General features: G+C 32.6%; 11 protein-coding genes across 11 annotated transcripts; 4 read left to right on the forward strand and 7 right to left on the reverse strand.

Annotated features, from left to right (window-relative positions):
- Nucleotides 1-2,200: 2,200 nt before the first annotated feature.
- On the reverse strand, nucleotides 2,201-4,224 carry BX664DRAFT_256519 (apoptosis antagonizing transcription factor-domain-containing protein; the record flags this gene model as incomplete). The annotated part of the gene is made up of 7 exons (XM_051540464.1): nucleotides 2,201-2,467; nucleotides 2,556-2,651; nucleotides 2,753-2,852; nucleotides 2,958-3,277; nucleotides 3,366-3,438; nucleotides 3,523-3,967; nucleotides 4,098-4,224. The coding sequence occupies 7 exons, from the start codon at nucleotides 4,222-4,224 to the stop codon at nucleotides 2,201-2,203; spliced, it is 1,428 nt and encodes a 475-aa protein (XP_051403475.1).
- A 456-nt stretch (nucleotides 4,225-4,680) lies between these two features.
- BX664DRAFT_325892 (wax ester synthase-like acyl-CoA acyltransferase domain-containing protein) lies at nucleotides 4,681-6,714 on the forward strand. The gene is made up of 2 exons (XM_051544117.1): nucleotides 4,681-5,085; nucleotides 5,172-6,714. Exons 1-2 carry the CDS (start codon nucleotides 4,747-4,749, stop codon nucleotides 6,486-6,488), a joined length of 1,656 nt encoding a protein of 551 aa, XP_051403476.1. The 5' UTR covers nucleotides 4,681-4,746; the 3' UTR covers nucleotides 6,489-6,714.
- Nucleotides 6,715-7,481: 767 nt separating this feature from the next.
- On the reverse strand, nucleotides 7,482-7,949 carry BX664DRAFT_325894 (uncharacterized protein). Its single transcript, XM_051544118.1, has one exon. The coding sequence runs from the start codon at nucleotides 7,876-7,878 to the stop codon at nucleotides 7,648-7,650; it is 231 nt and encodes a 76-aa protein (XP_051403477.1). The 5' UTR covers nucleotides 7,879-7,949; the 3' UTR covers nucleotides 7,482-7,647.
- Nucleotides 7,950-8,349: 400 nt separating this feature from the next.
- On the reverse strand, nucleotides 8,350-9,869 carry BX664DRAFT_325895 (uncharacterized protein). The gene has a single exon (XM_051544119.1). The coding sequence runs from the start codon at nucleotides 9,835-9,837 to the stop codon at nucleotides 8,509-8,511; it is 1,329 nt and encodes a 442-aa protein (XP_051403478.1). The 5' UTR covers nucleotides 9,838-9,869; the 3' UTR covers nucleotides 8,350-8,508.
- A 266-nt stretch (nucleotides 9,870-10,135) lies between these two features.
- Nucleotides 10,136-10,644, reverse strand: BX664DRAFT_325899 (uncharacterized protein). Its single transcript, XM_051544120.1, has 2 exons — nucleotides 10,427-10,644; nucleotides 10,136-10,372 (listed from the first exon to the last, which is right to left on the reverse strand). Exons 1-2 carry the CDS (start codon nucleotides 10,540-10,542, stop codon nucleotides 10,297-10,299), a joined length of 192 nt encoding a protein of 63 aa, XP_051403479.1. The 5' UTR covers nucleotides 10,543-10,644; the 3' UTR covers nucleotides 10,136-10,296.
- Nucleotides 10,645-11,492: 848 nt separating this feature from the next.
- BX664DRAFT_325901 (glycine cleavage system H protein) lies at nucleotides 11,493-12,404 on the reverse strand. Its single transcript, XM_051544121.1, has 4 exons — nucleotides 12,259-12,404; nucleotides 12,042-12,185; nucleotides 11,858-11,989; nucleotides 11,493-11,753 (listed from the first exon to the last, which is right to left on the reverse strand). The coding sequence occupies exons 1-4, from the start codon at nucleotides 12,347-12,349 to the stop codon at nucleotides 11,656-11,658; spliced, it is 465 nt and encodes a 154-aa protein (XP_051403480.1). The 5' UTR covers nucleotides 12,350-12,404; the 3' UTR covers nucleotides 11,493-11,655.
- A 270-nt stretch (nucleotides 12,405-12,674) lies between these two features.
- Nucleotides 12,675-15,937, reverse strand: BX664DRAFT_325911 (O-mannosyltransferase). The gene is made up of 11 exons (XM_051544122.1): nucleotides 15,835-15,937; nucleotides 15,631-15,755; nucleotides 15,081-15,494; nucleotides 14,948-15,013; nucleotides 14,793-14,889; nucleotides 14,546-14,729; nucleotides 14,361-14,474; nucleotides 13,829-14,290; nucleotides 13,443-13,760; nucleotides 12,956-13,372; nucleotides 12,675-12,835 (listed from the first exon to the last, which is right to left on the reverse strand). Exons 1-11 carry the CDS (start codon nucleotides 15,922-15,924, stop codon nucleotides 12,828-12,830), a joined length of 2,295 nt encoding a protein of 764 aa, XP_051403481.1. The 5' UTR covers nucleotides 15,925-15,937; the 3' UTR covers nucleotides 12,675-12,827.
- Nucleotides 15,938-16,186: 249 nt separating this feature from the next.
- BX664DRAFT_240144 (WD40-repeat-containing domain protein) lies at nucleotides 16,187-17,857 on the forward strand (the record flags this gene model as incomplete). Its single annotated transcript, XM_051540219.1, has 7 exons — nucleotides 16,187-16,319; nucleotides 16,391-16,566; nucleotides 16,662-16,837; nucleotides 16,905-16,998; nucleotides 17,073-17,350; nucleotides 17,435-17,647; nucleotides 17,707-17,857. Coding segments are annotated over 7 exons (1,221 nt in total), but the record flags the coding sequence as incomplete, so codon positions are not given.
- A 591-nt stretch (nucleotides 17,858-18,448) lies between these two features.
- Nucleotides 18,449-19,348, forward strand: BX664DRAFT_325918 (uncharacterized protein). The gene has a single exon (XM_051544123.1). It carries the CDS (start codon nucleotides 18,532-18,534, stop codon nucleotides 19,267-19,269), a length of 738 nt encoding a protein of 245 aa, XP_051403483.1. The 5' UTR covers nucleotides 18,449-18,531; the 3' UTR covers nucleotides 19,270-19,348.
- Nucleotides 19,349-19,448: 100 nt separating this feature from the next.
- BX664DRAFT_383555 (uncharacterized protein) lies at nucleotides 19,449-21,064 on the forward strand. Its single transcript, XM_051549124.1, has 6 exons — nucleotides 19,449-19,698; nucleotides 19,756-19,848; nucleotides 19,917-20,012; nucleotides 20,088-20,405; nucleotides 20,504-20,704; nucleotides 20,785-21,064. Exons 1-6 carry the CDS (start codon nucleotides 19,506-19,508, stop codon nucleotides 20,916-20,918), a joined length of 1,035 nt encoding a protein of 344 aa, XP_051403484.1. The 5' UTR covers nucleotides 19,449-19,505; the 3' UTR covers nucleotides 20,919-21,064.
- A 95-nt stretch (nucleotides 21,065-21,159) lies between these two features.
- BX664DRAFT_325920 (kinase-like domain-containing protein) lies at nucleotides 21,160-23,055 on the reverse strand. The gene is made up of 7 exons (XM_051544124.1): nucleotides 22,839-23,055; nucleotides 22,649-22,740; nucleotides 22,157-22,579; nucleotides 21,886-22,086; nucleotides 21,757-21,818; nucleotides 21,602-21,693; nucleotides 21,160-21,539 (listed from the first exon to the last, which is right to left on the reverse strand). The coding sequence occupies exons 1-7, from the start codon at nucleotides 22,993-22,995 to the stop codon at nucleotides 21,334-21,336; spliced, it is 1,233 nt and encodes a 410-aa protein (XP_051403485.1). The 5' UTR covers nucleotides 22,996-23,055; the 3' UTR covers nucleotides 21,160-21,333.
- Between the last annotated feature and the right edge of the window lie 452 nt (nucleotides 23,056-23,507).

The following is a 23,507-nucleotide window of genomic DNA, read 5'->3' on the forward strand; positions in this document are numbered from 1 at the left end:
AGATAGAAGAATAACAAAAGTGTTTGATGACGATGATGATGGTAATGATGAAAGTTTAAAACCATATTCGTTTACTCCTCTTTTTTTTTTATTATTATTATTATTTTCTGATCCATCCATTTTAAGCAATATCATCCATAATAGCAAAAAATGAGGTTGTTGACCTCGCAGCTGTTCATCATTTTGGATTGATGCTCCGCCTACTTTTCATTTCTTGTTCGTTCGATCTCATTTGAAAAAAAAAAAAGGGAAGCTACTAGTAATTTTTTTTTTACACTCCTCATGAAATACAATCAAAAAAGAAAAAAAAATGAAAAGAGACAGCTTTATGCTTGATGTTCATTGGAACACAAAAAATGTAGGATTCATGTACGCAAAGACATGTCTGTGCGTTTGTTCAACATAATGGTAAGGCAACAAAAATGATTTCCCCCAAAATGGAGAAATAGGTCATTATTGTTGTTGTTGTCATAAGCAACAATCAAAACAAGTTATTTCTTTTTACAAAAAGTAACCTAGATTGGATGATTTTTTTTTTTTGTTCTTTGGTGAGAAAAAAAAAAAGTAATTGAAATCTACAACGTGATAAAATGATATGTACTTTTTCATTGCGCGCTAATGCTCTTTTCTTTCTCCGAGTAATCACTTTTTTCAGACTAGATCATAAAAGGAGAAAACCGTAAAGAGAATGAGGGGATATATGATACATCTTTTTTTTTTTTTTTTAAGATTTCCTTTTTTTTTTTAGTTTTTTACACTCATTCTTCCCAGATGAATCGTTATAGAGATTACTCGGAAGAACTTACCGAATTGAAACTAATAAATGATCAGTAGTGGGAATTAAAACAAACTGTAAAAATGCAATCCATCAATGTACGGTTTAAGTCGGAGACGAGTTTGAATTCTTCTTCCTCTTTCATTTTCAATGGTATCAAAGAGGGCTTCATCCGCCGCCCAAACCTTTTAAACCTTGGCTGTTTTTGGAACTACTTAGGTTTTTCTCCAATTCAATATTTGTCTATTTTTTTTTTTTTTTGTCATTTGTTACAAAAAGCAAAAGATCCACCTTTTTGTAATGTTACATCAAGAACCCTTGGTCACAAAAGGGTAAAAAAAAAAAAAAAAGGTACAGTTGGTACAACAAGTAACCTCAAGTTTGTTTGATGGATGAACAATAAAAAAAAAAAAAAAAGGAATCAATCGTTGGCATCTTCTTCATGTAATCACTATCGTTACTCTAATATTGGATCGGTCCTCTTCTTTTTTTTTTTTTTCTTTTGCCACGCGATTAAGGCAGGGTAAAACTGGTTCCTTCTTTTAAGGAGTCAAAAATTCAACCCGTCAACTGATGATGAAAGTTTAATAGCAAAATGAAAAGTAAGGGGTAAGAATGAATAATCCATCATTTATTTGTAATACATTGTGATACAATGGATAGTACTTGTAGTAGTAAAGGAATCAACTAATAGAAACAATAAGAAATTGTTCCCTCAGGTCTCTCTTTTTTCTAATGATATCCAGGATTGAAGCAACAAAGGACTAAAGAACAGAGTGTTTCAAGTATTTGAAAATCAGTCATTTCTATTCTGTAACGATACAACAAAGAATCATCATTTTTAACTTTCAATGTTGATCGTTCATTATCCAATATCCAGAATTCAATAGATTCATCGTCAACCATCATTATATTATTCATCACTATTGTTATTACCTCAGATGATCAGGATCATCATCGTCATCTTGTCATTGTTGTTCCTGGGATTTCGTTTTGTCCAAAAGGAGCTAGCAGCGGAACTGTTTCAAGACCCCATTTCCTGTCAATCCATCCTATTGCCGGTGTAACAAAAACTATCACATCATAACAAATTGTAATATATAGATGCTATTTATTATATAGCTACATATAAAGTGAAAATTAAAAAAAAAAAAAAACTAAACCTAGGATCTAATATATATATATATGTATCTATGGACAAGGTAATTGACCAAGTTTGTTGATCCTATGTTGCAGTCACTTCAGATTCCATCATGGTTTTTCTTTGTCCCAATAGTGATGAATAAAGTTCATCCGTCATACTATCATGCCAAGTACCAGCAGGAACAGGTGCCATAAAGTTTTGTATTTTTTCATGAACATTGAATCTAATACAATTCAAAAAAAAAAGAATAAGAAAAATGTCTAACTTCTTTTTTGTATTGATTACCGTAATTTCCGTCCTTTGGATCCCTTAGTATCAATATTCTTCTTTTTCTTCTTCACTTGATCCTTCTTGCTTGCAGCCCACCGCATTCCACTGGCAATTGGATCATCTGTATCCACCATACGGGATTCAATTAATTCTCGGAGTTGTTGTTGATAGAAATCATTGTCATCAAATAATTCTTCATCATAGGTATCAAGATATCGATCCGATTTCTTTTGGTTCTCCATTTGGTCATCATTAGTTGTTATTGGTGTTGATGCTACCTATTGTCAAATATAAAAGAATAGAGGATTGAGTTTTCTCTTTTCTACCTTTTTGTATTGTTCTTTTTTTTTTTTTTTTTTTTTTTACCTTGCCGAGAATCTTGTATTCAGCTCTTTGTAATTGTGTACGTTTCACAAGTCCTTGTTTGTCCGACATCAAGTTGTCAATTTGTGTCAAAATATTCTATATTATCATCAATGATAAAAATCACCATTAGCATAAATACAAAAAGAAAAAAAAATAGGATATAAAATATTGCTATATGTAAGAATTCAAGTTTTTACCTGATCAAAAGCCTTGAATTTTTTGTTCATACCACCATTAGAAGCTGCCTGCACTTTATTACTCCATTTCTCCAATGTTGAATTTCGAAAAGGCACAAAACTAAACGAGAAAAGAAAAACAGATGAGTATCACATAGAGTATATATATATATATATATATATATATTTCACTTTTCTTCTTCTTTTTTTTGTTTTTTGCGCTTACACATTATTGACTTGGTTGATATCATTCCATAACGCATCATTATATGAATCACCTTCTTCATCATCCAAGTATCGTTTACGAGTATTGTAGGATACCCCATCCAAATCAATGGCTTCATTTTCTCCAAGTAATGCTGTACGTAGATCCATCAGTTCATCAATTACATCGCGAAGTTCCCCTTTCACCTTATTAACATCTTGTTTAATATTGTCGTCCTTTTCCACAATGTCGGATAGTTTGTCAATCTGTGGCAATTGATTTGCAAGTTCAACAGCTTTTTGAATACGAATACGAGTTTCTAAGCAATTGTCCCATAATGTCTATTTCCATTTGATGAAGTAATAAAAAATAAAATAAGATAAGAAACGATTAGTATTGATTCCATTTGTTATTTGTTGTTTTACTTACAAGTTGTTGCCTAACATGTTGACCTTTTTCAATATCACTCGAAGTATTTTTGGCCAATTGAGAAAGCATATCCCTACAGTACAATTATATATAGTTAATATTCTTTTCCCTATATTCAATTCCATAGAATAAAATCTCAATATTCTTTTAAACATACTTTTCATCATTTTGTAATTGTCGTAATTGTTCACTAAGTTCATTATCATTCTCCTGGTCGTCATCATCGTCGCTTCCATCATCAGCTTCAGAAACTTCTTCTTCTTCTTCTTCTTCTTCATTGTCATCAAGACCAAGTACGTCCTGATTATCATCTATACCTTGCCAAGATCCTTCTTGATCACTATTATCTTCAGAGTCATCTTCGGTCTCTTGTTCCATGTCATGTTGTTCGTCTGTATCACTGTCAGAATAGATATCTTTCCTACTTTTACGTTCACCAGAATAACGAGGATCATCCATCAAAAAGGCTTGTTGATTACGAAGACTGCTTTTTCCAACCTTGACGTAATGACTTCGAGCATCGTGTTGTTCTGTATCCGATCGATCATCTTCATCAATAGTTGTTTCGTTCATGGGTTCCACTAGATCTTCAGGATCATAATCTAGATAAAATAATATAATAGGATAAAATACAAAGAATCAGCCATGAAGTTATTATAAATCTATCATTTGCCAAAAAAAAAAAAGAAGAGTCTCTTTTATATATATATGTAACAGTTGGAAGTTCCTTACCAATAGGAGCAGTGTTATCTAGATCGGCGATCTGATCAGCAAGTGATTTCTCTACAAAAAAAAATAATAAATAAACATTCAAAATAAGTAGAATATTATTTAATATCAAAAAAAAAAGTGTTTTCATATATTTTTATGATATATTTAATAACTTACTTGGAGCCATGATATATTTTATAATTAAAGAATACAAAAGGAAGTGGAAAGAAAAAAAAAGAGAAAAAGAGAAAAAGAGATTAAGAAAAAATTAGTGTGGCTTTTGACGACGGAGAATCAAACATTCAGCTTGAAAAAAAAGATCAAGAAAGAAAGAATCATGCAGCGCTATAATGTAAGCATGAAAAAAAAAAAAGAAAAAGGCACAGATGGATAGATACAAATAATAATAATAATAATAATAAATCTTCCATTGTTTGATGATTCGATATAAAATGTTAATGAAAAATGCCGAAACTTATACAAATTCATAATTTAGGAAATGAAAGTATTGTAGACTGAAAAAAAAAAAAACTACTCCATATAACTTGATATTCCGCCGCGTTTGATTCCCTTTTTCATTATTTTTTTTTGCTTTCTTTTTTTTTTTTTTTTTTCCTCATTTACTATTGACAAATTAGCACAATTGACAGTATACCTCCTTTTTAGCATTATGATGGGTTCATCAGAGTTAACTTTACCTTCAGAACTCGGTCATCATCTTACTGGCATGGACAATATGTTTTTTCAACTGGAACATCCACGAAGATTAATGACTATTTGTAGTGTATGGATGTTTGAACAAAGATTGGATACAACTTTAATATTAGATGCTCTGGAAAAATTATGTTCTCATTATCCAAGGTTTTGTCTTGTTCCCAAGCATGGATCGTTACTGGAAACACCAATCTGGTCAAGACCACGACGCAATTGGAAATATAGAGATAATCTTATATTTCATACTCTGAAATCGCCTACTGCTGCTTGTTTACAACAATACACAGCTTCTCAAGTAGGTTTAATTAAAAAAAAGAATAATAATCAATTATTGATGGATACTGATGTTATTTTTTTTTTTTTTTTTTTTTGGTGTGTAAGTATGTGAAACCTTTTGATGGAGACAAACCATTATGGGAAGTACACTTTATCTCTGGACTAGAAAACAATCAATTTGCCTTTTTATGGAAAGCTCATCATAGTATGTCAGATGGAGTTGGAATCATGAAAGCAGTACTAGCCACTACTACATCCTTTGATGCCAAAAAAGAAACATCACATTTAATACAACAGTTAGATCGAAGGAAATCAAAACAAATGAATACCTACATTTTTGGATCATCACATACATCTGACAGCAGTAATATTCATCATCCAACCAGAGCACGACGTCATCAAATAGCACGCGAAAGATATGAGCAACATCAATACGAAAGGGCAAGACGGAAATTCGGCGTCCTGTGGCAACAACTAATGGTATGGTTTCTTTGGAGTTGGCAGTTATGGACAATCATCAAGTATCAAGTGTATCACGAAGTATGGACATTATGGCTAGTCGTGGAACCCCTCTTACAGCAACTGCAACATGTATTATTACAATTACTACTATGTCCATTGATATTAATCTCACCGACAACCATGAAAAGGAAACGACTCCCAAGGGCGATGACATACGATGGCGAACAGACACATGGAAAACTGATTGCTTGGACAGATGATATGGACGTAGCGGATATTCACATGATTCAACGGGCATTTGGTGGTAAAGAAAGTACATTGAACGATGTGATGTTGATGGTATTTGTACGTACTATTCGACGTTATTTACAACAATATTATCGACCTCAACAACAAGCACGACCAAATACGAACTTTGAACTTCGCATCATCATTCCTTTATCATTTCGCTCACCTACTGACTGGACGATGAAGAACATTGTGACGGGCAATATTGTAGGAATCGACGTTGATTCAACCTCCTCATCTAAAATGCTAAAACAAGTACATCAACGTATGATGACAGTCAAACGATCACTGATGCCTCACTTGATGTACAGTGTTATCATCCAAACTATCCTACGGTATTTTCCTTTTTTCATGACTTTGATTCCTACTTGGATGCAACACTTGTATACCGACGTACCTCATGCTATTTTCACCAACATTGCCGGGCCTATCGAACCAACTTACTTTGCTGGACAACAAATGACTGGCTTCCATGTATTACCACCTCAAACTGGAAAGGGTTCCATCAGCGCTGGATTGGTCTCCTATTGCGACAAGGTCAATGTCTCCATGCTTACCGACAATCATCCGCATTATCCCGACTTGGCCCATATCCTTTGCAAGATCTTTGTTGCCGAATTCAATGCCTTGGTTATCGAAGCAAAGATGAAACCTGAGGATGATATGTCATAGAAATAGTGTTCATCATGTTTATTATGTAGGACCTTAATATAGATGAGTGGTATCTTGTAGTATAGAATAAAAAAAAAAATTGTAGAAATAAAATTGGGGTAATTTTTGAAATAAAATGATGGACGATACAAATGATGGATAATAGCTATTATGATAATAAGAAGAACAAGGCAGAAAATATTGTTGCCTATTTCTATTGATTTGAAAGTAATCACAAAAAAAAAAAAAAAAAATAGCCAATCAAATATCGTTTGTTAATATATGTACGTAATGCATCTATGCTAATGATAAATGACACTCAAATTTTCAAAATCGAGTTGTGGTCAGAGACCCTTGATATATTCCAGTTATTCAGCTGAGCCACTTGCAAAGATGATGAGACCTGGAATAAAAAGAAAGAAACGTATGACAGCTCCTCCAGTCCAAGCACATGTATCTTTTTTTTTTTTTTGTCTTTGTTACAGATTATTAAGTCTGATGATTTCTACAATGATGATGAATCATTATGGTGTATGATAAATCACTATTATATATGATGAAATGACAATGATGATGGTAATAAAAATAAAGAAATAAACCAGGAACTCTGTTGATGATGGCTTTTGTTTATGTTATTTTTTTTTGTCAAACTTTAACAAAAGAGACTAAACCATTTGTGAGCTAATGGAACGACAGCGGAAATTCAATGATCGACTATCTTCCAGGGGCAAAACGGAGAAAGAGAGAAAGAAAGAGAAAGGACGGATAGAAGGAAAAGATGATGGTCATCAAAGAAAAAAAAAATTTTTTTTGTCATATATCCAAATTTACATCTGTTGAATGATGTGGCAATCTTAAAGGATCATCCTTCTTTTTTTTTAAAAAAAAAAAGTCACTTGAACACTTTGCATTTATGCATTCCAACGTGTGAGTTTTTATTTTTCAAATAAGAACCACCTAATAAGTCTAAATATACAAACAAACGCACATTAAAAAATAAAAGAAGTGTACAAATCACCAATAGATCAATAAAAAACGTTTATTTCCGTATAATATAATATAATAATAAAGTACAATATGTATAATAAGATATAATCAAAGAATGACAAAATGCATATGTTGTATGAAAGGAGGAGAGAGAAGATTCATCTAAATACCTTTTTTTTTTCTTTTTTGTTGACTAACAGCATAATTCACAGCATTCTTCGGTAGCACAACAACACATTTCACAAGCCAAGCAGCCAAGTAAACAAGTTAAACATCCAGTATTACTTTGTTGTTGAGGAGGAGGTTGAGCATATACAGTGGTTGGTGGAGGAGGTGGTTGATAATAACCTTGTTGTGGTTGTTGTCCATAATATGCTTGTTGAGGTGGAGGAGGATTGTTATAATAAGGTTGTTGTTGATTCATGATGAATAGGTAAATGAAATTGATATATAAATTAAGAAAAGAAAGAAAAGAGAAAAAAAAAAGGGAGATCCGAAAAGTGGATTTTATACTTTTTTCTTTTCTACTCTTCTGTGCTATTTTTATCTGTCTTGCATGATCTCATCATTTCAATATCCGAATAGGTCAAGTTTCTTGGCACTTGGTTCAACAAAAAAAAAAAAACAACCCAAAATTAGGAGATTGCAAAAAGAGGAAAAAAAAAAACAGCTCAAATTGGTCATATTCACTGCAAATCCAGCATAATAACAAAAAAAAAAAAAAAAAAAAAAAAAAACAATGAAAATGCCCAGACTTTTTTTTTTTTGTCAATCATACACGATCACCACTAACCACATAGAGAATCAAACTTTAATATTTCCCCTATTTTTTTGGCCTTTTCTTACTTCACACCCGATATAATAATAATAATAATAATGACGATGAAGCATTCTAGGAGAAGACACAATACATTTATTTCAAATTGAATGGTAGATATATAACGATGATGATGATGATGATGATGATGATAATACTAGTAATAATAATAAATAAATAAGTACCAACTATATAAAAAAATATTCATCCAACTCTAAACTTTTCCTCCCTCGCCAATCACCATTCCGTCATAGATTTGATTTGGCATGATGCACTTTCGGCCAAGAGATCGGTTTGTACTTGAGCAGCCCATGCCGCTGTCTTGATAAAAGTATCTTCTTCAGAGCCAAGTAAATAATCCAGTCTTGTCAGAATAGTCCAATCCATCACCGATCTTGCAAATTTCATTTTTAAACGTTGGTCCTCTGATTCGAATAACTTCTTCTTCTTATCTGGTATCATCGATGCTTCATTGTCTATACTAGTAAAATCATAAGCATCTGAAATGGTATGAATCGTCACCGAAGGAAATTTCCATGAATAGCGTCGTACTTGATCCAAAAGAGAGATTGATGTTGCTGATACAAAGACATGACACTGATCCTTTCCTGACGAGTCACACAATCCTTCTATATAGGACAACCAACAATCCACGTTATGTTCCTTATTGTCATCCAGTCTTAATCCAATCCTGAACCAATGCGTTGCCACTTCAGTTGCCACCTGGTTACGAGGATCTGTCATTGATAAAGATTCACCCCATCTTGTCGATCCACCCATCAACGTCCGGTGAGGCTCCAATTGTGTCGCTAACCAATCCGTTGGATTCAGTAATAATCGATAGACAAGCCAAAACCATTCTGAGGTCTCCAATCGGTTCAATTGATATCTATCTCTTAACCGCTTCATTGCCGAAGATGTCCCAAATGTAGCAATATTGTCGTTCAGTGGTGGCCATTGTGTCGTTTGTAAGATCTTGACATGTTGAAAATGTTGTTTATAATCTGTATTGGCATCAAGAGTCATCATTTGCATTGTAATATTGCGCACCTTATCTTGTTCACCTTTATCTTCCCATTGTCGAATGTAGTAGTATGCTTGACTAGGCTGTAGTGACATATAACCTGGGTAAGATTCAAAATAGGATTGGAATGGTAAAGGATCTGTCATATCCATCGTAAATGCTGTCCCATCTACTAACATACTGAAGAAATAAGCGCTTGTCATATCTAGTAATCGTTGTCCCCAAGATCCACAAGGCATCAGTGCTGATTTACAACTTGACATAACTAATAATGGAGGAATATCTACATCTGGAGTTCGATTCGCCACATAACCTATACGAATATGACCCAATGCTGAATAGAGTAATTGTCGTTTTTGATCATCCTTAATCCTACTGAATTTGTTTATTGACTTTACTTGTTGTTGCTGTTGTTGTTGTGATGATAAAGCTGTATGATTGGATGTTGGTAAAAGTGCAGCAAGGAAATAAACCGCAGTGCATAGAAAAACGACAGTGAATATGTTTCCTTTACTTTTCAATATTCGTAATAATACTGTCATGAAAAGTAGAACAAAACAAAATTAAAAAAAAAAAAAAAAGGTAAGAGAAAGGAAAAGAAAAAAAAAATAAGGACCTCAGCACTTTTTTTTCCTTCCAAGTTTTACCGTTACAATCTACCGGGAATTCAAAAGTCCATAGCTTCCAAAAAAGAAAAAAAATAAACATAGTAGTTTTATTTAGGGTAAAAAAAAGTAAAAAGTGTTAACCAACGATAATGCTACAATATTTGTTGTTGTTGTTATTGTTAGTAATGATGATAAAGATGAAAATGATAATAAAATACAATCTGATAATTGACAACAGAAAAAAAAAAAAAAAGAGGATGATTCTTATTTCTACAGTAGTTCTAGTTTCTACAGACAACATTCTTCTATACAGCAACAGCAAGCCAAACCACAGCAACTAGAAATAAAACATCAATGAGATAAAAAAAATTATGTTCTCTTTCTTATGATCACTTACAATGCAGCACAGCAATCATCATCTTGTCGTTGAGGTTGTTGTTGTTGGATGATATATGTTTGAGGAGGAGGTCTATATAGAAAATTATGTTAATTGAACTAATCATCCTATCATATGATTACTTACGCTGGTTGATAATAAGGAGGTTGTTGATAGTAACCAGGTTGAGGAGGACCTTGTTGAGGATATCCAGCAGGTGGAGGGGTATAATATCCACCATTATTAGGTTGTTGATAAGACATGATATTAGTTTATATGTAGAGAAGAAGAAAAGAGAGAGAAAGAAAGGAACAAAAAAGAAGAGAACTATAATTGTCCTATAAAGGTAAATTTATCTCGTTCAGTCGCCGCAGAGAAGGCTTTTTTTTTTTATTATTTTATTTTTGTAACTTCTTTACCCTGTCTTGGCAAAGAGGCTCGTTTTTTCTATTTCCTTTTTGGTTTTCAGTAATCAAGCAATTGAACTTACTCAATCACACTATTTTATTGAAGAAAATATATTTTCATTTTAAAAAGATGTCATCTTATCTATTCACATTTTAAAGTTTAGATACTAAAAACCTGACATCAGCAAGATTACCATATCCATAATCATTTGTCTAAAATACCGTAATTTAAAAAGCCGGTTGTTTTGTAATACACTAAAGAATTGTCTCCTTCATGACTCCGATAACTCAGGATAGTTCCTATTCATTGATGACTGTTACCTAGATATTTTATAAAAAAAAGAAAAAGAAAAATTATGATGATGATGAGGATCAACAGCAAAAGCCACAACTCCGATTCATGCAATATAGTACCAAATTTGGAACAGATGATTCTTATTTTTCTCAATGGTCTATCCGTAATATAATCTAAACAGTAAGTAGTATATTCAACTTATTTTAATGAAAAAAAAAACAAGTCGTTAATAAATCTCTCTCGCTATATTCCTAAAAGTAGAGTCAAGGTATGAAATAAAATGAAAAAGAGAAGTTACTAAATTTGACCATAAATAAATCAACATCATCCTGATGACAGAGAACCTTTTTTTCGAATTGATAAAATACACTAATTGCTAGACAAGATACGTACTGTAGATACAGTAACATAGGGAACGTATTATAATACTTATATATTTTCTTTTATTTTGCTGTTCTCTTTGTGGATTCTCTTTGATGAACATATACATACTTTTTCCTCTTTCATACAATTAAAAGTAAGATAAACATTTGTTTTATTTCATTGACTGATTGATTGATTGATTGATTGATGAATGAAAAAAAAAAAGAATAAAGTATATAGTAAACTATACTAATATCACAACATATCTGAAAGGTAGGGGGGGGGGGTAAAAATACAAATGAATAATGATTTTAAGTTTCAATAGATTCTACAAGCTTGTCGTAAGCAGCTTTGTCCAATAAAGAGTCCAATTCAGATTCATTGGATAACTTGACTTTGAACAACCATCCTATTGAAGCAAAAGAGAGGAAAAAGGAAAAAAAAAGGATTAGTTATCACCCTATCAATACATGATACTTTTTTTTTCTTTCGCGTTCACTTTTTTTTTAATACCTTTATCTTCAGGATTAGTGTTGATCAAAGTAGGTTCATCAGACAAAGTACCATTGACATCTACCACTTTACCACTGACAGGAGCATAAATATCACTTGCAGCCTTGACGGATTCAATAGCACCAATTTGTTCTAAGAGAGTATATATGGTTAGTTTTAAATTATTAGGCTATAGAGCACTTACCTCCTTCTGACACGCTATCACCGGTAACAGGAGTTTCAACAAATACGATATCACCCAAAGCCTTTTGAGCATAATCCGTCACACCAACGGTACCTACACCATGATAAACACTAACCCATTCATGATCCTTGGTGTACTTTTTGGCTAAAAGAAAAACAAGGAGAAACATAATGTAAATAAACGTGACTTTTTATGTTTCAAAAAAAAAACTACTTACTAGTATAACTACGCAAGATGGTCATAGAAGCAACCTTGTTCAAAGGAGTAGAAGATTGAATAATACGAGTAGACAAAATACGAAGTGACATAATAATATAGAGAACAAGTTAAGAAAAAGAAAAAAAGAAAGAAAGAAAACAAAACAAAGACAAAAAGAGAAACGGAAAAAAAAGTGGGTATTTAAGAAAAACTTGGTTCTCTTAATTTTTTTTTTTCTTGTCACCGAGTCAAATCAGTATGCAAATCAACCGCTGGCTTTCAATTGTTTCAATGTAAAAAATACCAAATGGAGATCATCTTGACCAACTTATTAGTTTTCCTTCATCCTCTTGGTAACAAACTTGCTGTTTCTCCGAATACCAGGATTAAGACACACCAATCATCATCACCATTATTATAATAATATTATTAATATTAAAGAGTCGTAAATATGTTTATTTGATATGTCTTTTTCTTTTCTTTTTTTTTTTTAAACTATCTAAAGTAATAAAAAAAAATAATCTATAAATATAACATCTTCCATAAGAGTCCAATAAGTCTTGTCTTAATAAATATTTTTGAGCTAGATCATTTTGCTAGAAAGAGTGTATCAATCAAATAAAAAAAAAAAAAAGGATAAAGAAAAGATAAATCAATAGTTTCTTTCTTAAACCACCCTACTCCTTCACTTTTCTTTTTTGTTTGTTTTTTCTTACCGTATTGTAGATCCCAGCTACTATAAATCTTATGTTGTAAGACTTGAGATACTGACATACCAGGGGAACCATATGTCATTGGAGCCAAAAAGATAAACATTGCCACTTGACATAACAGAATAAAACCAAAAACCAAAATTGTTTTATTGTTGCTTGGTAGGGCTTGCATATACGATACCACACTACGATAACGATGAATAGATGCTTCTTTGTTCCGTTGCAAACTTGATACTGGTGAATCAATACCATCAATAAACATAAATTGGAGAACTGCACCTAAAAGCATATAGTTACAAACCATGGCTGGAAGATAATGATGAAGGAAGAGTGCCCGACCCATCAAAAAGAAAGGTGCATAATGAAGAAGCCAAAGTAGGATAAAGAAGCCAGCATTGTGAATGAATCGTTGTCGTACAGCTGATAATCAAAAAAAAAAAAAAATCAAATCTATAACTTGTCTTTCATCATCTAAAACAAAAAGACTTACGTCCATCAATAGGTTCTATTCCTCTATGTCTTGCTAATGTATCAGCCAATAATACACCAACATAAATAATCACACTAGCAAAACCAAGATACCATCCAATAAGATTACCAGTCATATAGATTTGTTCACGAGTATCATTGTTGGACCAGTAAGAAATACCACGAACCATGAATGGCCAAGAAATAGGTGTGGATTGATAAGGATGAGGTTTAGTAAGACCAGCATTATGACTAAGCATACGACCTTGAAGTTCGAAGAATTTTCTTAAAAATAACATTGATTTGATTTCTTGTTTCTTGTTCATATTGATTTCAGTAGCTATAAAATCATGAAAAAAATAAATAAATATAAGCGAACTTTATAGTTTTAAATCTTTTTATTTTTACCATTTTTTCCCATAATATCCTGTCCAACCCAATAATTGCTTTTTTCATTCGTATTCTTGTTGCCATTAACATCTTGTAAACCCAAGCCCCAATCAGGAAGTGCTTGATCATGAGTCCAAATTGCTACCTTGGTGTCCATATGAAGTAATTTGAAAGGAGACAAATGAGTTTGCCAAACATCATTATTGTTGCTATCTTCTAAAAGAACCTTGAATAATGTTTCATTATATCTGCCATGATCATCATTATCAGCTATCGTGGTCACTTCTTCATTTGTTGATAATATTGGAGAAGCTACATCATGCGTCAAAAGAATAGTGTTTGTTGCCAAGTGTTTCAATCGAATAATATCACCATGATGAACCTTGACTCCATCTTCACTTTCGCTATCAATTTCTTTTGTAGGTAAGACTTGCCACCAACTATTTTCATCAGGTTCTTGAATACCAACCACTTGTTGTCCTATAATATGCCAACAACAAGAGAGTAAGAGATCAATATAGGTGATTGTATAGTTTGCCATCTGAATTACCTTTGCTACTGATACGACCATCTTCATAACGGAGTGGGTATTCCAGGGCATGAGAATGAAGGTAAACTTCAGTATCTCTATGTAACATGGTAATATTGTCATAGTAGTGTATTTCTATTCAAATAATAAAAAAATTCTGTGAATCTTTTTCCTTTTTTTTTTTTTTTTTTTTATATCCATTTTACCCAACGATTTCATTTTCGTTGCACTGTTTTTCAAAGTTTCCTTAAAATGAGTTGACATGAAAGAGTCACCAGGACCAGATTCAATCAAAATAGCAAAATGAATATAGAACCAGAATAAGTAAATAAAGATAGGGATAACGATCAAAGCAAGAGCACGTGCATTAAAATGTCGCATAAAATGATTCTAAGATAAAAGATGAATTAGTCTCATTGTTTTCACACACATGTTTATTTGGATTATTGTTACCATATCAAGACCACGACGAATGTCAAACAAAGACCAAAGATCAACCAAAACAGCAATTCCTATGGTAACAACTAAAAATAGCCCAACCATTTTAACACTAAAACAAATAATTAAGATTGTTAGTCATATATATATATATTTCATTTCTCTAATACCTAAGTGTTAATGCCATGTTGATACCAGTAGCAATCAACCAGAACCACCATTTTGATGAGAATTCTCTAAATATATAAATAAAATAAAAACATGTTAATCTTTCTTTTTCTTTTTCCATTCCTGAAAACTTACTGATAACGCAATTTTCGAAATCGAATATAACAATAAACCGTGGCAAGCATAAAGAAAATCAACATACTATCCAACATAATCAAACGGTGTTGAGCTACCAAAGCGTTATCGAAAATCATCAATGCAGCCGTAAGAGCACAAATACTGAGAGAATAACCAGATTGTTTCATGATAGAATATACCAGACAAACACAGAGAACATTGAGTGTGGCAGGTAAAGATCGCAAGTATACATAGGGTACATCGTTTTCAATATAATTATCACCTATATTGGTGAATTCGAAATGTCCATCATAACCAATCAAATAACCCACTGCAGCAATCATTAACTTGGCCAATGGTGGATGAACGTCAAAAAAGTAGGACCTGCGTAAATAATAACCAGCAAATTTACCAAAGTGGACTTCATCAAATCTAATAATATCAAGATGAGAATGAGTGAAAGAAAGAAAGAAAGAAAGAAGGAAACAAAGGAAAAAAAAAAGGCACGCGTTTTTTTTTTTTTTTTTTTTTTTTTTTTTTTTTTTTTTTTTTTTTTGAGTTCACTTACACTACTTCTGCTGGGTACCATATCTTATAAAAAGAGACAAAAAAGCTAAGGAGAGTCAGACCAATAAATACTATACGATGAACATTTTTTTGCTGTTTTTCATGGGTTTCTTGCAAGAGGGAAACCTAATGAAGAAATAAATAAATGTCAAGACTTTTGGTGATATTACCCCTTTTCATCTTTTAGGCTTTCTTTTTTATTTACCTTTTTGATATCTTCTTTTGGACTGGAAGGTGTTGGTAGAGCCTTTTCGTTCACTGGTTGTCGTCTATTTCTTAGAGCTGTATCCGACATTGTTTTTTTTTTTACAATGATAGGAAGAAAAAAAAAAAAAGAAAAAAAAAAAAGAAAAAAAAAAGAAAAAGGAAAAGAAAATACTAATATCATTGCATTGGGAAAAAAAAATAATTGGAAGGTTGTTCATTTCATACACCGACAAAATTGGTCAAAGAAAAAAAAATTCTCTCACTCAATTGACCCTTTTTTTTTTCTTTACATTTTTTGTTTAAGGATGAGTGATTCTTCTAATGCTAGCAATATTTCAAAACTTATGGCAAAACCTCGTGTACATTTTGGTTCAATAGAAGAACAAGAATCTGCTAAACGGTTTAAACATGATGATTCACAACAAGCTGCTATTATATCTGCTGCTTCTTCTAGTGGTGGCGGTATTGATCTCGATGCTTTAGGTAATACTCAAGAGTATATATATATATATATATATATATATTAATGCTTGTTTTTATTTTTTTTTTTCTAGCCGAATTAGCTGATGTTGGATCTACAAACGGTGGATTATTACAAGGAAATCAACAAGTGCTTGCTGAATTCGATAGAAGGAAACGAGCTCGTGAAATTGCTGTACCCACTGACGATGGTCGTGTACGTCAAAGATTACGTGAACTTGGTGAACCTCAATGTCTTTTTGGTGAAGATGTAAGTTAATAATATATTGTACTCTATGATCTATTGTTTTTGTTTTCTCCATTTATTTATGATTAATTGCCTTTTTTTTTTTTAAATCTTTATAGGCTGGTGATCGTCGTGATCGTCTTCGATTCTTATTATCAAAATTGACAGGTGAAAAAGTAGAAAGTGAATCTGAATCGGAAGAGGAAGAGGAAAATGAGGAGGAAGAATTCTTTACTCCTGGTACTCCATCATTATTACGGGCTAGACAACAGATCACGTCTTACTCCTTACCAAGGTAAACAAGCAAAAAACAAAAAAAGATAAGAATATTATATACTGACTATATATATATATATATATAGGGCAAAACGAAGATTAGAGAAACAACAGGCAGAAACACAAATTCCATTATCACAACTCAAGGTCGGACGAAAAGAACTTCAACAAAAATTAAAGGTAATACAATATAAAACGAGATCATACAAAAAAAAATCTCATTCTTATTTTTTTTTTTTAACATGCTACAATAGGATTATACTGGTTGGTCATCACAAGTAGCGGATGAACGACCTGTGGCACAATGCGCATTTTCTCCTGATTCCAAATTGTTACTGACTGGATCCTGGTCTGGAGGTTGTAAATTATGGTCTGTTCCAAAATGTGAACTTATTACGACATTAGCTGGGCATTCTGATCGAGTAGGAGGTGTTGCTTTCCATCCTGAATCTACTTTGACTTTGGATAAAAGTGTTGTGAATTTCGCTACAAGTGGAGCTGAAGGATCAATTAAATTATGGAGTCTGGATAAGTAAGGAAAAGAAAAAAATATACTGAATATGAAAATAGATTAATTTATTTATATATATATATATATATATATATATATTGGTAGTGCATCGCCTTTAGCAACGATGGAAGGCCATGTAGGTCGAGTAGCAAGAATTGGATATCATCCTTCTGGTCGATATATTGGTAGCGCTGGCTTTGATGGTACTTGGCGATTATGGGATGTAGAACGTAGAGAAGAATTACTACTTCAAGAAGGACATTCCAAAGAAGTATATTCTATTGCCTTTCAATGTGATGGAAGTCTTGTGGCTACAGGGTAAGAACAAGGATTCAATCAATGAGGAATAATGATAATAACTTCTTTTTTTTATATAGTGGATTAGACGCTATTGGACGATTATGGGATTTACGTACTGGACGATCAGCTATGGCATTACAAGGACATATTAAGGATATTGTTGGTTTGGATTGGTCACCCAATGGATATCATCTTGCTTCAGCTAGTGCAGACAACTCTGTTAAGATTTGGGATATTCGAGCTCTACGAAACATATATACCATTTCCGCTCATCAATCACTAGTATCGGATGTCAAGTTTGCAAAAGGGTCTACGCCAGTGGCTCGAGATGATGCGGAAGCGACCTCTATATATGGTACTTATTTGACCACAGTAGGTTATGATGGATGCGTGAAGATGTGGTCTGCTGATGATTATCGTTTATTGAGAAGCTTGGAAGGTCATGAAGGCAAAGTCATGGGCGTGGATATATCAAAAGGTAAAAAAAAGAAAAAAAAAAAAGAACGAGAAAAGATAAACCATAGTATGATTTTTTTTAATAACCTCTTTTATTTCTGTTTTAGATGGTCGATTTATTGCATCAACAGGATTTGATAGAACTTTCAAACTATGGGCGGATGAGAACTTAGTTATTTAGAAACACTTTAGATTTTGCATCATATGTTGAATTCTTGAAATAAAAAAGAAAGACGCAGTTCCATCCATCATTATGCTGGTGAATTTGTTGGCCGGGGTTGTTGTTTTTTTTTTTTTTTTTTTTTTTTTTTTTTTTTTTTTTGAAACACATAAATGGGCCAGATTTAATTTTTTTTTAATACATTTTTTTTTATTTCTTCTTTTTTCCACTTCATAATCATTATTATCGTAATTGTACTTTACTTTTGATTTAATAAACCAATAATATGAACTCTTCTTTGACGGACCACCTTCTCTCTCTTGACAAGGAAGTGTATGAAAAGGCAACTCGACATGAATTTTTACGACAAGTAGGAACACATACAATAGCACCCCAGCATTTACAATCGTGGATAGAACAAGACCGAGCTTACACCAATGGATATACAAAAATGATGGGTATTATGATGTCACGCGTTGCACTTTTCCCTGACCAACGTGAATGGGGTGATAATGATCCACACTATTCTTCGGCTCATTCACAACGTATATTCAAAACCTTGGCGTTTGCAGCATCGAATGTATTCCGTGAATGTCAAATGTTTACCGATTTGTTGTCTCGTGCTCCTTACAGATCTTTTGCTCAGCAAGGTATGAAACACTGGACTAGTCGATATGTTGATTTCCACCAGAAAGTGGCTCGTACAGCTGGATATGATCTTGGTGAGGCATTAATTGTCTTGTGGGCTATGGAAAAGGTGTTTTTGGAAGCATGGCTTTATGCAAAATCAATTCAGGACAAGCAAAAACTTAGAGGTGATGATGATATTCATATAGCAACCATTCAAGAACTGATCAATAATTGGACAATGGATGAATTCAAGGATTTTGTCAATGAGTGTGCGGCTTTGGTCAACTCTCTCTCTACTTCGGATCCTCTTCGATTACAAAGTTTTGAAAAAGTATATCGTGAAACATTGGCCCTGGAAGTCAAATTTTGGGATATGGCTTTTACTGATATATAATTTAATCGTCATATTATTATTAGTATGTTATTTTTTTTTTTTTTTTTCATATATTAAATAAATAAACTGTAATTCGATCATCACCCTTTTTTTCTTTTTCCAGTACCGGATTTTGAAATGCTTTGCCTCAAATTCCATATGCGATGAAAAGAGTCGCGCTCTACATTTTTTTTTTCTTTCTTTCTTTCTTTCCTTTATTTTTTTTTTCACTTCTTTCTCCTTTGATTAAACACATCATGTTGCGACCGTTTGATAAGACGGTTCAAAAACGACGTGGAGGTGGAGAAAATGTGATGGAAAATCAAGATACCAAAGAACGGTTCAAAAACTCGATAACAAATAACAACAAAGCCGACAGTTTACTTCGAAGCAAGAACGTCAACCAAGTTCTTTATCAGAAAGAACAGTCTTCAAAAGGAAATGAAAAAGGTATATACTTGAAAGTAATACATTACATGTGACAACTCATATTCTCTTTTGAATTAGGAAAACAACCTTCTCTTACTGAAAAGAAACTTGGCGCGAAAAATGATCCTTCAAAGCAAGTAATTCCCTTGAAACGACCAGTTCCTAATAGTGGTAAATATCAATAAATAACTTTTAAACTGTCATCCATCTCACTATTCTACTTTTTTTTTTCTTTTAAGTTCTACAATCGCCACTTTCTTCCAAACGTGTCGATCTTGGTAACTCGGATAAATCTACAAAGCTTGACTTTGAATATGGATCCCAAGGTGAACAAGGTAACGAACAAGCAAATCTGTTGTTTTCAATATAAACTAACATACTTCTCCCTCTCTTCATATATCAATATGTAGAGCTACCTTATGTTCCTGATGATGTTTCTCCTCTTGATCTTGATATGTTTGATGATCGAGCTCATATGGATGCCTATAAAGCTACAACAAATACTACTGATCTTGAATCTTTTTATGACGACGAATCTTTCCCTACAAAAATTCGACAATTTCAACAAAACACAGTTGTTTCTCCAACAACACACCTTGCTCTTCATGATGAAGAAGACCGTGATGATACTTTACTTGAAGATCCCTTTGATATGACAATTCCTATCGAACAAGTGAATTCATCCTCTTTCCCTACTGAAATTGAATTCTGCCCTCCAATTGAAAATGGTAAGTACATATCATCATTTTTCTTTGATGTTACAATTTCTTATTCAACGTTTTATTATTATTATTATTATTATTATTCTTCCCTTATTTATATATAGAACTTCCATTTGAACCTGATACTGATAAAGTTGATTTATCCATCTTTACCTCTACACCGAACGTATCTGCTTATTATCTTTCCAAATACTTTGATCAACAAGTGATGTTTTCAGAAGAATTATTTAGCGATGATGACCTTACAATTGCTCTGGAACCAATGGAACCTCTTTCTTTCCTGGATGATCATGGCCTCACTCTAGGTAAGTAACCAAAAAAAAAAATCTATCTTTTGCTCGGCGTTGAATTCATTTATTTATCCTGTAATTTTAAATTCGATTAGATGATTTATCTGCATTATTCAACAGCCAATATACGGAATCAATCAGTACTCATGAGAAAAGTGACGAAGAAGTGGATTACAGCGATATTCCTTTCAATGATCATGTCTTTGATGAAACTGCTATTGTGATTTGAACGTGACCTGGATCAATTTCAACTATATTGCTCTAGAATGACAAGAATAAACATGGATATTAAGGAATTAGTTTAGCTTCATTAGTGTATATATTGCTTTTTTTTTTCTTTATTCAAAAATAAAAACTATTTTTTTTTTTTATGAATATTTGTGTCGTATGAAGGAATACAAATTGACATCCAAATTTATTCGTAAGAAGTGTCAATACATTGATGTCGTTGACACCTCTTTTTTTTTTTCCCGAAAAATCTGCTCAACAGAAATGAATGTATTTTCAACATTTGATATGATGACAAGATACAATAAGCATGCTTGACACTATATCTTTCATAAATAATTCCTTTGTAAAGTAGATAAGTTAAGATAAAAACACATCGACTAAAAAAAAAAAGGTACAAATGATACAAAAGGAGACTACTGTTCTAAAGAAGAGGGAATATAACAAGTATGTTTCAACAAAGGAGAAAGAGGTGGTGTAATAGGTTGAGAAAGGGAAATATAATCATCATCATCATCGTCAGGGTTGTCATCTTGTTTTGCTTCTTGCAGAATGTCCTGGGGTATAAAGAAGTTGGAAGTATCATCATCACTATGTAATCTAGGACGAAATGGCGGCTTACCTAAATATATATATATATAAATGAGCTCTATTGATCCTTTGTCATTTGTTCATATGCCTTACTTTGGTAAATGGTATCCCAATCAATACCATCAAAAAAACTATGCATTTTGATTTGGTCCAAAGTCAATCTATTTTCCCTTTTCGTAAGTAGACTTTGCAATTGGATCGTCAGTTAATCATCATCATTTCGTTACCCTTTTTTTTTTTTTACTTACTTATTGATAAGGTCCTTGGCTTGATCAGAAATCGGAAGCATATCATTGAAAGATACTTGACCCTAAATATCATCCACATTCTATTATCATTCTTTTTTTTTTTTTTTTTGATATTCTTCTCTATCTTACCTGATGGAATAATATCTTTCGGTAAGTATCATTTTCACTGACATCACTATAAAAAGGCGGAAGTTCTTGAAGCATTTCATATAAACAGATGCCTAAAGACCAACAATCTACCTCTGTACCATAAGTCGCGTCTCCTTGGAATGAATCAAGTATTTCAGGTGATACATAGTCACAAGTGCCTACAGGAGTGGATTGTTTATTCTAACCAAAAGAGAAGAAGGATGATTAATTTATTCTTTTTTTTTTTTTTTTTTTTTTTTTTTTTTTTTACCTTTGTGGCTTGAGAGATCAAAATACTTGAACCAAAATCGACCAATTTAACATGCCCAAGATGATCTAACAAGATATTCTGAGGTTTGATGTCTCGATGAAGGTAGCCTAATTGATGTAAAGCTTGACAAGCCAAGATCATTTCTGCCATATAAAACTGAGCTTGTTTTTCAGTCAAGCACAATGTAGGTTGCCTATCCAAGAGACTAAAGAGGTCACCACCACTGAAATAATCCATCACCAAGTAATGATCTGTGTCATCTTCAAACGAACAATACAAGCGGGGAAGGCATGGATGCTGCAAAGACAGGATGGCTTGTTCGACATCAAAGGATACCCGATCGCTATGCATTTTCAATAGACGTTTGCTTTGGATCTTCATACAATAAATTTGTTGATTCAATTTACTTCTGACAACATAGGTCTATATTCAAAAAGAGATTAAGAAAAAAAAAATAACTTTTTTTTGCATGGATTTTTTTTTTTTTTTTACCTTTCCATATTGTCCTGGGGAAAGTGATTTTAGTATTTGGAAATGGTGTTTAGTGAATGATAAAGAATGATGATCGATTAATGATCGCTTTTCTATATAAAGTTATTATTTTTTTTTAAAAGAAAAAAGAAGTTAACCCAAACAATCGAGCTAAATACTGGAATGATATCATCAACGTCATTTATTTTACTTTGAATAGGTGAAGAGCAATAGGATATGCCATTTGAGACCTCAATAGCATTATCCAGACTTGGGCGAACATGGATTCGACGGATGGGTGAAGTGGGTATGGGTTTGCATGAACAATAATTAGTAGTAAATGTATTGATAGAAGAGGATACCATCATGACTCGGATGATGTTGTTGACTAATAATGAGGAAAAACAGTAAATGTAATAAAAAAAAAAAAAAGAAAGAGAGAGAAGAAAGGAAAATAAAAATGAAAGAAAAGAAAAACAATATGCTATTATGCTAGATTCCCGATGTTCATACTAACAACCTAATTTGGAAAAAGCAGGAGTAAAGTGTGGGAAGGAAATGTTTTTTTTTTTTTTTTTGACAACCCAATGTAGTCAAGAATAAACAACAAATTGCATATAAACATTCTCCGTTTTTAGACAATGAAGAAAATACTTTGCCGCAGAAACATAACAATGACACATACACTTTGAAGCATTGTTCCAAAACATAGGATGAGTGATGTCTCTCTCCTTCTATCATTCTCTTTATTTCCCCGATATGATTACCTAAATTGGATAATAAAAAGGAGAAAGCAAAACAAAGAAAACAACAAAAGTTCATTTGCCACAATACCATACTGACATCCATCATCGATCGGTGTAAAAAAGCTACAGAAAAG

The sequence above is a fragment of the Halteromyces radiatus genome (assembly GCF_025201355.1).
Source record: "Halteromyces radiatus strain CBS 162.75 chromosome Unknown BX664scaffold_2, whole genome shotgun sequence".
Lineage (NCBI taxonomy): Eukaryota > Fungi > Mucoromycota > Mucoromycetes > Mucorales > Cunninghamellaceae > Halteromyces > Halteromyces radiatus.

Excerpts from the sequence above, each read along its gene's own strand:
- BX664DRAFT_325892 (XM_051544117.1), top strand. The coding sequence starts at position 4,747 with ATGATGGGTTCATCAGAGTTAACTTTACCTTCAGAACTCGGTCATCAT. Across the intron at positions 5,086-5,171 it reads AACAATACACAGCTTCTCAA|TATGTGAAACCTTTTGATGG; the intron begins GTAGGTTTAATT and ends TTGGTGTGTAAG.
- BX664DRAFT_325894 (XM_051544118.1), bottom strand. The coding sequence starts at position 7,878 with ATGAATCAACAACAACCTTATTATAACAATCCTCCTCCACCTCAACAA.
- BX664DRAFT_325895 (XM_051544119.1), bottom strand. The coding sequence starts at position 9,837 with ATGACAGTATTATTACGAATATTGAAAAGTAAAGGAAACATATTCACT.
- BX664DRAFT_325899 (XM_051544120.1), bottom strand. The coding sequence starts at position 10,542 with ATGTCTTATCAACAACCTAATAATGGTGGATATTATACCCCTCCACCT. Across the intron at positions 10,373-10,426 it reads CCTCCTTATTATCAACCAGC|ACCTCCTCCTCAAACATATA; the intron begins GTAAGTAATCAT and ends TTTTCTATATAG.
- BX664DRAFT_325901 (XM_051544121.1), bottom strand. The coding sequence starts at position 12,349 with ATGTCACTTCGTATTTTGTCTACTCGTATTATTCAATCTTCTACTCCT. Across the intron at positions 12,186-12,258 it reads CATCTTGCGTAGTTATACTA|CCAAAAAGTACACCAAGGAT; the intron begins GTAAGTAGTTTT and ends TTTTTCTTTTAG. Across the intron at positions 11,754-11,857 it reads CACTAATCCTGAAGATAAAG|GATGGTTGTTCAAAGTCAAG; the intron begins GTATTAAAAAAA and ends TTGCTTCAATAG.
- BX664DRAFT_325911 (XM_051544122.1), bottom strand. The coding sequence starts at position 15,924 with ATGTCGGATACAGCTCTAAGAAATAGACGACAACCAGTGAACGAAAAG. Across the intron at positions 14,730-14,792 it reads TTCGTCGTGGTCTTGATATG|AATCATTTTATGCGACATTT; the intron begins GTAACAATAATC and ends CTTTTATCTTAG. Across the intron at positions 14,475-14,545 it reads AACGAAAATGAAATCGTTGG|AAATACACTACTATGACAAT; the intron begins GTAAAATGGATA and ends TTATTTGAATAG.
- BX664DRAFT_325918 (XM_051544123.1), top strand. The coding sequence starts at position 18,532 with ATGAACTCTTCTTTGACGGACCACCTTCTCTCTCTTGACAAGGAAGTG.
- BX664DRAFT_383555 (XM_051549124.1), top strand. The coding sequence starts at position 19,506 with ATGTTGCGACCGTTTGATAAGACGGTTCAAAAACGACGTGGAGGTGGA. Across the intron at positions 20,013-20,087 it reads TGGATCCCAAGGTGAACAAG|AGCTACCTTATGTTCCTGAT; the intron begins GTAACGAACAAG and ends ATCAATATGTAG. Across the intron at positions 20,705-20,784 it reads TGATCATGGCCTCACTCTAG|ATGATTTATCTGCATTATTC; the intron begins GTAAGTAACCAA and ends AAATTCGATTAG.
- BX664DRAFT_325920 (XM_051544124.1), bottom strand. The coding sequence starts at position 22,995 with ATGATGGTATCCTCTTCTATCAATACATTTACTACTAATTATTGTTCA. Across the intron at positions 22,741-22,838 it reads TTGCTCTTCACCTATTCAAA|AAAAGCGATCATTAATCGAT; the intron begins GTAAAATAAATG and ends AACTTTATATAG. Across the intron at positions 21,540-21,601 it reads TTGGGATACCATTTACCAAA|GTAAGCCGCCATTTCGTCCT; the intron begins GTAAGGCATATG and ends ATATATATTTAG.